This window comes from Eptatretus burgeri, chromosome 2 (assembly GCF_056783735.1).
Source record: "Eptatretus burgeri isolate ZD-2024b chromosome 2, Ebu_testis_v1, whole genome shotgun sequence".
NCBI lineage: Eukaryota > Metazoa > Chordata > Myxini > Myxiniformes > Myxinidae > Eptatretus > Eptatretus burgeri.
This window is the reverse complement of record NC_140962.1, coordinates 86,922,288-86,934,926: the sequence shown is the minus strand read 5'-3', so window position 1 is coordinate 86,934,926 and position 12,639 is coordinate 86,922,288. Positions and strand designations below refer to the sequence as shown.

At 43.1% G+C, this 12,639-nt stretch overlaps 1 protein-coding gene across 1 annotated transcript in view; it reads left to right on the top strand.

Moving 5' to 3' along the window:
* The window catches only part of LOC147032500 (gephyrin-like), a 194,093-nt gene that overhangs the window by 53,868 nt on the left and 127,586 nt on the right, over positions 1-12,639 (top strand). The window contains exon 6 of the mRNA XM_085870185.1: positions 12,048-12,167. Within this exon, the coding sequence (XP_085726311.1) occupies positions 12,048-12,167 (120 nt within the window). The remainder of the gene's footprint in view (positions 1-12,047; positions 12,168-12,639) is intronic.

Sequence of the window (12,639 nt, the reverse complement as noted above, 5' to 3'; positions counted from 1 at the left end):
CACGCTGAAGCACGCTGGCATACGTCGTAGTACGCCGAGCTCGTCGACAAATTTTAAGCATGCTCAAAATTTTCCGACGTATGCCAGCGTATGACTCACACGTTCCGCATGCGCTGGCCATAACTTGTAGGTACGTTATGCGATCGTTGACACACGTCGACACACGTTACTTGTAAGTTACTCAAAAGTCGAAACACGTCGAGGTAATATTTAGCATACCCGAAACTTATTTCTAACCTATGAGTAACGTGCTTTGAACCTATGAGTAATGTATCTCCAACACATTGACGTATGTAGATGTATTTGACGTCTTCCGGACGACCACAGAACTTACTGAACGTGTTTCTAACTTACAGCTACCGTATAATGGCGTATTGGCAGCGTTTAGGGGAATTGGTATATAAAAAGGGGCTTCACAGGAGGAACCCATCAGTGTTCCAGACTCCATGGTTTTTTTTGTTTTGTTTTTTTCTTCGGAATGACGGTGATGTTGACACTTTGATTTCTAGTGCGGTTATGATTTAAATCGTTGAGCGGCAGCCTATTAATTATATTGTATTATAACCGCACTAGAAATCGAAGTGTCAACATCAACGTCATTCCGAAAAAATAAAATAAAAAAATAAAAACCATGGAGTCTGGAACACTGACGGGTTCCTTCTGTGTGAACCCCATTTTTATATACCAATTCCCCTAAACACTGCCAATAAACCATTATACGGTAGCTGTAAGTTAGAAACACGTTCAGTAAGTTCTGTGATCGTCCGGAAGACGTCAAATACATCTACGTACTTCAATATGTGTTGGAGGTACGTTACTCATAGGTTCAAAGCACATTACTCATAGGTTAGAAATAAGTTTCGGGTACGCTAAACATTACCTTGACGTGTTTCGACTTATGAGTAACTTTCAAGTAACGTGTGTCGATGTGTGTCAACGATCGCATAACGTGCCTACAACTTATGGCCAACGTATGCGGAACGTGTGAGTCATACGCTGGCATACGTCAAAAAATTTTGAGCATGTTAAAATTTGTCGACGAGCTCGGCGTACTACGACGTATGCCAGCGTGCTTCAGCTTGCTCTTAACGTATACAAAACTTACCCATAACGTATTCGACGTGTGCCAGCGTTTTAGACAAATTTTTCATACGTCGGCATATGCTGGCTAAATCGTCAAGTTGTGACAGCCCCTTCACATACTGATACATTCTCTGTTCTAGCTCTTCCATGAGCCCTGACTTTGTATACAAAAACAAACTGTGATCCTGGTGTTTCACAGGCAGGGTGATTCATCAATGTGTGTGCTGTCCCTCGAATGGACGTTAAACTGGGCGTCCCGTCTACTGACATTAGTTGGTGGATGTTAAAGATCCCACGGTGTCTTTCACGATGTCTTAAAACAGTCACTGAACACTTCATAAGAGTTGGCGAGCTATCGCCATTACCATGGCGAAATTCCAAATTTCTGCCCCAACTACTGCTTGGAGAGGGATGGCAAACCACCCAGCATGACCCTGGCCTAAAACTGCTTTGGCAGAACCAATACAGAGTATGGTACATCATCCAGTCATATTGATCATGATGTTATTATTATTCTCTGTTAAAGCAGTTGTGTATCTTTTCTCGAGATATGTATACTTGTGATTATATTGTTTTGTATATTATGTATTCTTGTTCTTTTTCTTGGAAAATTGCATGGAGAGTAATGTAACCAAGTAGAATTTTCATTATATGGAACTAATACATATTTCAATTGAATTGATTGAATTGAATTGATTGAATTGAATCCTGAGTGAAATAACTCTCGAGGACATTCCCTGGATGGCTAACAGCTGGTCACCAATATTATTTAGGTCAGTTGTCTGAGTTATTGCCACAATATGAATAGATGTGCAGTTTCCTTTTAAAATATCTAGCTGGGGCCGTGCAGCTCGGTTGACCTCAATCCCCAGTAAAAATGAAGTAGAGTACCTCCATATGCTATGTACCAATTACCACTCTTGTCCTTTTACTTTACAGTAATATTATGTTGAGGGAAGGTTTGAAACTCTTCCATTCACTGTATCTTTTTTTTTTTTAGGCTTCCAAGTCTTCGTGCTTGGCTTTTTACCTCCGCCACCAAAGGTGGATGGAGGTTTTAATTCAACCCTGTCTGTTTGTCTGTCTGTTTGTCTGTTCATTTGTGTGCAGGATATCTCAAAACGTTGCAGACGGATTCAGACAAAATTTGGTACACAGGTTGGGTGTGTGACAAGGACTAATTGATTAGATTTTGGTGATGATCCGGATCCGGACACTAGAATTTTATAAGTAACTCACGAGGTACCCGTGCCATGCACGGGAGGGAGCCCAAATGCAAACAGACAATGTGGAAACAGCGAATGCCAAACCATGAACCAATAAGTTCCACATTCATGTTGCACCTTCAGTCCCATGTCAGGCATGGACAGCCGGTTCATGAAGCACTTGGGCAAAAAACTTACTGCAGCCGACCCCAACAGAAGTAAGGTGGGTAATATTTAAACGATGTCATTGGCGAAACTGCAAATGCCAAATCTGCGAATGTCACCGATGGAAACCCTCACATCATTTCCTGATTCTCCTTTAAACTCAATCTCTCAATATTTTCATTCCAAACAACAAATTAATACCATACTGTGAATATAACAAAATACAGTGCTGCAATACAAACACTCCTGAAGTAAACGAATATAAGCGCCATTCTGACGTTACATCCGGATAGGGAGCAGCTTCGTGCGGATCAAAACTCAAAATCATCATTGTATTGAGGTATTTATGAAAACTCACACCCACCTTCGGACACTGGCTGGGACCCCAAAACGTTCCACAGAAGGTTTGGTGGGGCTACCCTAAAACTGAGGGAGTGGTTCAGAGGACAGACAAACACTCCTGCTTTATAATATAGATTCTTCACCATTGAGATAAGGACAAAAATTATATATAGCATGATATCTCAAAAAAGTTGTGGACATATTCTGACGAAACTTGGTGGGCAGGTTGGGTGCATGACAAGGAAGAATTGTTTCGCTTTTGGTGAACATCCGGATCCGGATCTGATAATTTTTTAAGTGATTCATCACCATTGAGTGAGAGGGCGAAAAATGATAAAAACATGATATCTCAAAAAGATGCAAATGGATGATGGCAAAACTAGGTGGTTGAGTTGGTTTGGTGACAAGTAGAAGCCGATTAGACTTTGTTTCAGTTCCAGATGTAGATTCGGCCTATCAGTGGGACACCAAACATAAATTGTTTACCCTGGCGAGGTCTGCTCTCTACCAAGTGCCGTTCCAGTTTATCAGTCCTCCAAAATGTTCTGACATGTGCTGCCTTGGCTATGGCATCTGCAACCTTTGATACATGGTAATCTCAGTCATCTGCAGCTGCAACATATGCTAATGCAGCCACTGGTGCACCCACACAACACGATCTCTGAATACGCTTTGGGAATCAGTGGGAGGGAGAGTAAGTGTGGCACCAGCTTCTCATTTTTGTAGGTCCAGCCCATGTATATAACATGGGATACATGGATAGAGAGAGTGGGATTGGTTCCAGACACTTGTTTGTTAGTGTGCACGCATAATGTGGAATTGTGCGGCATCAGATGTTGGAGGGAGAATTTCTTGAGACCGCCCCATGCAGAATAACTTGACTCATTCCTCATCACAACTATCTACATCTGGTACTACATACACTTTACAGATGAAAACCTCGGATGATTTGATGACGCAATTGGTAATTTCTCCTTTGCCTAAAGTGTTTGACAGGTTGCAGTGTTTCTTGAACACTGACCAAGCAGTCGACTTGCTGTGACTAAAAAATTGAGACACAATGTCACACCCCATTTACGAATGAAAGCCAAGTATTGTGTCAACTTGAGGGGCTGTCAAGTGCTTTCAGACATCGTGCACTGGAAACCATTTGGAGGTCTTCACAGTGCCAGATTTCATCCACAAATATGAACGTGGCATTTTGACAGAATAGGCCAGCAAAAGCACCAGCACATCAGTGTCGCACACTAATACGACTGTCGAGTCAACATTGGCATGAAGGCAGTGGGGCAGAAGACGGGAATGAGCGTCGTCGTGGTCCACTTCAAGTGCTGTCACATCAAGCTCCAGATCTCAAGTCTTCACCGTTATTGGTTCTGTAAATCCTACAGACCACAACAATTTTGTTTGTAGGAATGTATTCAATATGGTCAGATCAGGTCAGGTATGGGAGCATGTGCCGGAGCAGCACGTCGCTGCATCCACTTTCCACCGGTACTCCAGGGGCCTCCATCTGGCCATCCCCCAGGCAGATGCCTGGCCCATCCCCATCTCCTTGAAATGTTGATCAAACTGTTGCAACCACAAGGCACATGGTCAGCCCCTTGGCCTCCTCAACTCACAAGACTCCCTCACTGAGAGAATCTGGTGAGCAGGGTCAGCGTCAGCAAAATGAGCCACATGTCCATACAGCCACAGCGGATTGCTCACGGACTATGCAGGTAACAAATCTCATTTGAGTTTCTCTCAGCAACCGCTCGTCGGACACAAAGTCCGACCTGTGTTAGCGGAGGATTCTCCAAAGAAACCTGGTACCAAAGGAAGCAAGTCTCCGTCTCAGATCTCTGGTCAGAGTCCAGGTCTCACATCCGTAGGGCAAGACTCAAAGCACCAAGGACCTGAAGACTCGGACTTTCGCCCTCCTGCACAGGTGCCGACAGTGCCACACCCCATGCTCCAGTGAATACACGACTCCCCAGGCCTGACCCAGACATCTATTGACCTCTGACTCACAGCCAGCAGAGACATGAATATCACTGCCAAGGGAAGTGAATCTCTCCGTGACCTCAACATCCTCACCACAAACAGGTACCGACAAAATAGCGGCATCCATGATGTCATTGAAAGCCTGGATCTTAACATTGACCCAGGAAACCCATAATCCCAGCGGCTCCGACTCCTCATCCAGCACCCCGAGGGCCCCCAAAAGGATATCCAGAATCTCTGCAAAGATGACTGCATCATCTGCGAAATCAAAGTCAGAGATCTTGACATTCCCAAATGACGCACCGCAGCTTCATCTCTCCGACATCCTCCCCAGAATGCAATCCATCCAAGTGCTGAAAAGTTTGGGGGCCAGTACACACCCCTGACAAACTCAAGTAACAACTGGAAATATGTCAGAGATGGTACCACCACATCTCACAGCACTCTCAGTACCAGAGTAGAGTTCAGACATCAGATTGATCAGTTTTGGTGGCACCCCACGATGACCAAGAATCCTCCAGAGGGTATCCCGATTCACTGAATCAAACGCTTTACAGAGCTCAACATAGGCTGAAAGCAGCCCCTGCTGAATCTCTCGTCTGCGATCGATGAGGACCCGAAGAGCAATGATACGGTCAATCGTTGACCTCTGGTGTAAAGCCTGACTGATTTGGGCACTGGTGCTCAAGCAGATGGTGGTAAACCCCATCAATAATTATCCAAGCAAAGAACTTGCCCAGCACTGAGAGCAGTGTCACCCCCAGTAGTTGTTGCCATCCTTGCGATCACTCTTCCCTTTCCAGAGAGGGACAACAAAGCCCCTCTTACAGCCAGTTGGGATGATGCCTGTGGTCCAGGCAGAGCACAGAACTGCACGCAATGACTTGAGTACAGCATTTCCACCAGCCTTTAGAAGTTCAGCATGGATGCCACAGATCCCTGCAGCTTTACCCCATTTCACCTGTTCACCGCAGCCTATGTTTCCACAAACGAAGGTGGATCATAGTTGATTGGAGGGTCAGCAATGGAGATAGTAACACCCCTGACATCCAATTCAACATCTGGTGGGACAGCCTGGAACAGCCGCTCAAAGTACTCGGTCCAGCAGGCCTTCACTTCGGACTCCTCTGTCAAGAACCCACCACCCTCCACTCTAACTGCAGTACACCAAGGGATGGGCTTAGAGGAACGTAATGCCGGAATTCCCCTGTAAGCAGGATGAGAATCACTTGGCCACAGGTGACGCTCTACCCCCTCACATATTCCTTTCACATCGGCCTCCTTGTCCACCCTCAGCACATGTGAAGTTTTACGCCTCAACTCCCTGAACAGCTCAGCTTTACCATTAAGCCTGGCTGTGCGACTCTGGTCAATGATCATAAAGGTCGGAACAAGTGTGTTTCTACCCTCAAGAGAGCCAGAAAACAACATCTTTCTTAGAACAAGTCTGAACTCTCAAACCTGTCTCCCTCCTCCAAATCCTGGTGGCGTCTAATCAAATCTGTTTCTGGTGTATCTTCCCCCTCCATCCCCTCCCTTACCTCAAATGGCCGCACTGCTGATACCACACGTGAAAAGCCTGAATGCCTTAACTCGGTGTTTGCATCAAAATCTTGTGTCCAAAACCCATCGCTTTCTGTACCCACCTTACCCAGTCGCACCCAACTGTCCCTGGACTCTGTGTCCTTTTCTCCTGACAAGGTAGAGAGCTTGCTGTCAAAGCTCGACTCAGATTCTGCAATCGGGCTAGACGGCATCAGCGTACGTGTCCTAAAAACCTGCTCCTCTGCTCCTCTGCTCCTCTGCTCCTCTGCTCTTGTTCACCCTCTCTCTGTACTATTCACCCTCTCATTTGCTCAAGGTCATCTACCATCTGCTTGGAAATCAGCAAACATTACTGCCCTGCATAAAAAAGGTGCAAAAACACATCCCTGCAACTACAGACCAATCATCCTTCTCCCAATCATCAGCAAGGTGATGGAATCCATCATCGCTTCAGACATTAAATTCTTCCTCTTCTCCAATGGCCTGATTTCCAATCATCAATATGGATTCAGAATAGGTCACTCTACCCTGGATATACTGATTCTGCTCTCTGAACAATGGATGGAGGTCCTCAATGCCAGACAGGAAATCAGAGCCATCTCTCTAGACATATCGCGTGCCTTCGATATGGTCTGGTACCCTGCCCTGCTCACCAAACTCGCCTTCTATGGTATCCAAGGACGTCTCCACTCATGGCTTGCAGACTGCCTCTCCTGTCGGAGCCAACATATGGCCCTTAATGGATTTCTCTCATCCCCTCTTCCTGTCCAGGCTGGAGTTCCTCAAGGCAGTATTCTGGTTTTCATAAATGATCTCTCTGACTCTCTGGAAAATCCTCTTTATCTCTTTGCTGATGACTGCACCCTCTGCCGTACCATCTGTCATCCCTCAGACCGGCAAGCAGCAGCTTCTTCACTCACTGCAGATCTGGGTAAAATCACAAACTGGTCCAACACGTGGAACATGTCTTTCAATCCGGACAAATCTCACACTCGCACTATGTCTCTCCGAAAGGACCGTTTGGAAACCCCCGAATCCACTTTCTCAACAATCTTCTGGAAGAAGTCCTTTCTTTCAAGCTTCTGGGTCTCACTATCTGCCATGATTTTTCCTGGGAAAGCCAGATAAACAACATGGCCTCCAAAGTCAGTCACCGACTGGGAATCCTCCGTCGTGCGAAGTCCTTCCTCGGCCTAACTGAGCTCCTGACTACATACAAAGCTTTCATCCGCAGCCTGATGGAGTACTGCTCTCCCCTCTGGAGTGGTGCTCCTGCATCTCACCTTTCTTGACCACACCGTGAAAACCAAAGCATTTCGGACCATTGGCATCTCCCGCGATGAGGCTGAGTCTCTGTCTCTGTCTCTGTCTCTGTCTCTGTCTCTGTCTCTGTCTCTGTCTCTGTCTCTGTCTCTGTCTCTGTCTCTGTCTCTCTCTCTCTCTCTCTCTCTCTCTCTCTCTCTCTCTCTCTCTCTCTCTCTCTCTCTCTCTCTCTCTCTCTCTCTCTCTCTCTCTCTCTCTCTCTCTCTCTCTCTCTCTCTCTCTCTCTCTCTCTCTCACCGCAGGCAGGTCGGTGGTCTTTCTGTCTTCTACCGTCTCCTCTCCGGTCTCGCCCCCTCTGCTGTGTCTGCGATTTGCCCCCACCATATTTCCACAGGGTGCTCAAGGTCCACCCACAACCCCCTTCTGGTAAAACTACCAAAATCACGAATCACTGCTCACCTTCACTCTTTCATTCCTCTTTTTCCCCGCCTTTGGAATAACCTCCCTCATTCTGTTCAATCCAATTCTTCCCTCCAGGCCTTCAAAACAGGTTTTCATCACCACCTCTTATCATCCCCTATCCAATTCCTCGATCTTTTCTACCCCTGTTGATCTACTCCAAACCCACCTCCTTCAAATTCCCTGCTTTCCTTCCTGAAAGTCCCTGTAATGTCCATCCTGTATACCCCGTATTCCCCGCCCCATCCCTCTCCCTTTTACAGATCTCCTAATGTCTCTGTTCCCCACTGTTTTGTCCTTCCCATTCCTGCCCCTCTTGTCTCACGCCCCCCTTGCTGTGCGTTGTGTGTTTGCTCTCATACGAGCCTCAACAAGGTATACAAAAAAATGGTATGCAGTGTCCCTTGAGAGACAAAATTCTTCTTCACCCAACGGTGAGTTCCAAGACAAGACAGCTCTAAGTGTTGCTGTTTAGAAGCTATGATAATTGCTCTCCACTGGTTTTATTTTGCTCTTGTTTGATCTGTAAGTTACACATTTGTAAGTCTCGCCCGAAAGGGTTGTGAGACTATTGTAATGCCTGTGTTTGTCCATTTGTCTGTCTGTGTATATGTGTGTCCACATCTATATATTTTCGCTGAAGAATTTGTTCTCTGCAATTTTTTCTTGTCTGATCGATGCAAAACTTTAAACAAAGGAGGGACTCCCCATGGATAATATTTTATTGATAACTCTGGCATCATAGGTTAAATGGTATGGCAACCATATTGGATTAAAGAAAAAATTTGGACATCATCTTCTCCAAAACTGCTCAACGAAAAAAAAATTGAAACTTGGCATGTGTCATCAATTCCCCATAGGGTATATAGAGTGTCAACAATGACCTCATTGGTGAAGTGGTATTCCAGTCATAATTGGTTGAATTGAAATCCTTATCTGAAAAATTTAAAACTTCATATATCTGGTCAATGACCCAATGTGAGTGAAGAATTAAATTTATATCAGTCACATGGTCAGGTGGCCATATTGGATTGAAGACAAAAACGTTAAAAAAAAATCTTCTCCAGAACTGCTTAACAGATCGTTGTGAAACTTTGTACATGTGATCAACTGGCTATGAAGAATATAGTTTGAAAAATTAAACATCATAGGTCACATGGTCTGGCAACCATGTTGGATTGAAGGTAAAACCTTTATAAAACCTTTCAAAAAAACATCTTCTCTCAAACCACTGAACCAATGGATCCCAAACTTCCAATGCATCCCAAACTTCCAATGGATCCCAAACTTTAAATATATAATAATCAACTACCCAATGGGATACAAAGGAGATAACAAAAATGTCCTCGGCCATGTCGTTTTGCAGCCATCTTGGACTGAATGAAAACCTTTAAAAAATCTTCTCTAAAACCACTGAACAGATTGAAGCAAAACTTTATATGCATGATTGACTACCCATGTGGAATAACGTTTGATAACAATGACATCTTCGGTGATGTCGCATGGCTGCCATATTGTACTGAAGCGAAAAACCTTTAAATATCTTCTTCTCTGAAACCACAGAACCAATTGATGAGCAACTTTAAATTCCAATGTGTCCAATCAAAGCAACATTGTATCAACGCAGGATGGGTTGGGCCCCGGCCATAACTGCTCGCATTTATAAATCTTGCTTCGAGTTGTTTTTGGGATCCTATAAGTCAAAGGTCAACGTCATTGCAAATGTGAAAAACAAATTTATGGCCATAACTTTTGAACATATAATTGTAGAGACTTAAAACTGGTGCCAAAATGTTCCTCATCTAATTATCTTTCAGAAATGTGCTGTCAGATATGACCTTTTTTTGTGTATACATTGTGGAGGCTCGTATAAGACCTAACACATCTAACATATGACAAGAAAAAGAGCAATCAGAGATTGCAGAACCTCACCGGAACTTGTTTTGTGTGGTGTATTTTGTGTGGCGTTTGTGTCCTGTTGTGTTACATAATTAAGAGACATAATTAGAACTGCCACTTTATAACTGCTGGCAGTGATGACCAGTTCAGCTATTTTAGAGAAGAATATTTTAGGTTTAAAATATATATATATATACATATATATATATATATATATCTTGCTGCTGAATCATGTGACTGATGATGTCATCAAAAAAATTTTGTGTACCATTTTATCCCTAGATGACCCTCAAAAAAGTTCATACTGATCGGATGTAGCATTCTACATATGCAATAATGACGTCGTAATGAAGGCACCTATGACCGTAAAAAATCACACTCATTCCCAAAGAGGAGTACTTGCTATGCCAAGTTTCAATTTTTTCCTTGGTGCGGTTTCGGAGATAAAGGTCCAAAGTTTTTCCGTTTTTCCACACCAAATGTGCCACACCACATGACTTATGATGTCATAATTATCATTGAAACATTCTACATGAATAGTCACACCAATGGTGAAAATTTTGTCTCAATCCGACAAGTGGTTGCGGAGAAAAACACAAAAGTTCTTTGCGGACAAACAAACGGACCCAAAAGCAATACCCTCTCCTTCGGCGAGGGTAACAAGGGGAGCAGGAAACAAGAGGGGCTGGAGAGAAGCACAAAACAGTGTGGAACAGAGACATGAGGAGATCTGTGGAAGGGATGGGGTGCGGTGCATGGGGTAAACAAGATGGAGACTCCAGGGACTTTCAGGAAGGAAAGCAGGGAATTTGAAGGAAGTGGGTTTGGGGTGGATTAACGGTGACCTCTAGTTTCATATTCACCTTCATTGATGCAATTTAGCCTGAATATGCACAAAAGTGGTCGTTAAATATCCTCATAGTCAATCAGTAATAATCAACAAAGCTATGGATAATGGCAAAGTATGTGACATAATAGGGTGCATGGACGATACTGGTATATGGGCCATAATATCAGTGGGCCATAATAGTAGTGTGTTCAGTTAACGATAGTATTTTTGGTCAGAATATGCAGGCGAGGAGAGACTATGCGTTCCACGAATGCAACTAGTTGTGAATTTTAATTTTGCGCATTTTATAATTAGTTCAGGCATTTTATATTATGACATTGTTTGCACCCTTGAATTTGATTGTCGTTCCAAATATTTTGTTGTTATTTTACTTTAATTTTTTTTAACCCTTTTTCTTTTGATTTGTTCCTCTGTCATCAAGAAATCTCCATTGTTGCTCATAAATGTGCCATCCACTCTCAAATCCATTTCATCAATTGTGAATTTGGACATCATTTGACAATCCATTTATTTTAACTTGCAAATATTGACAACATTTACAGTGAATAAATACTTCCACTTCTTCTCTTGCTTCCTCTTTGACCTCATCTCAATCTTCTTCTTTCTACTCATACTTATTCATCCTCTTTTAGTTTGAATAGCATATTCATTGCCACAACATCTCTGCATGCAAGCTCTAATTTAAACAAATACAAGCCATCCAGTTTACAAGTTATAATAAGACTGGGGAGTTTAATGAACAGCCCTCAATTTCATACATTATCATTAAAAACTATGCAAAGACTTCAGCTGAGATGCAATATGACAGCTGCAGAAGCATTCTACTCATTAACAAAGTCAGATATTAAAACAAGTAAAGAGAAAAAGAAACTACAAACAGGCATGAACAGTAAAGGGGGAGGACAAAATGAGTTTTTATTATTCAGAAGAGAATCAGGTGTGTGCTTTTGGACCCAAACAGCATTTGTCAGCTTGACTTGAGAACAAGGCTTTGACATTATGCGCAGTAAATAGCAAATTATTCCATTGACAGATGCAGTAAAATATAAAATAGACTAACCAAAAAGAGAGAAAAGATGACAAAATGGACAACTTATTTAATGCCATTGATGTATCTCAAATAGGGATACCCAGAGACTGAGTATAAAGAATCCTTGCACTTCGAATCATTACATTAGAAGAATATCAAGTAGATGCCAATGCTGGAGAAATGAGCATTATATATTTTTTACTTGTGTATGTGTGGGCAGCCCAGCCAGACGGTGATGCCCGGACAGGCGATGAGAGTCAGTGTGGGATCACCAATACCATGTGGAGCTGATGCTGTCGTCCCTATGGAGAACACAGAACTCCTGAAAGAATCAGATGATGTATGGAGCTCAGAACTATGTTGCTGTAACAGTGTCCTCACACTACTACGACTCTCATGCTACTCATTTGTCTGTTATATGAAGACATTTACATTAGTGCTGTTTCTTCTCAACAGATTCTCACAAGCCACATTCCTCTACACTGTAAACATTGTTTCAACACACATCATAAAGTTTTTTTTTAATGGACATTTTTTATATCATTCGTGTCATTATGATTGTTGTTTATTTTAACTTATGAAATGTATTTCTGTAATCTCAGCACTTCCTTTTAAAAGTAACCTTCTTAGAGGAGTTAAATAAATAATAATTCACTGACTCATTGTCGGACTGACAGGAAGTTCAATAACATGTCTGTTTCACCTGGTTTGGTATACAAGTGACAGATCACACAATAGAGTTGACTCTTCATGCACTCAGCGTTCCATGAAATGTGCACTAAAATGATGCCTATGACATGGCAGCACCGACA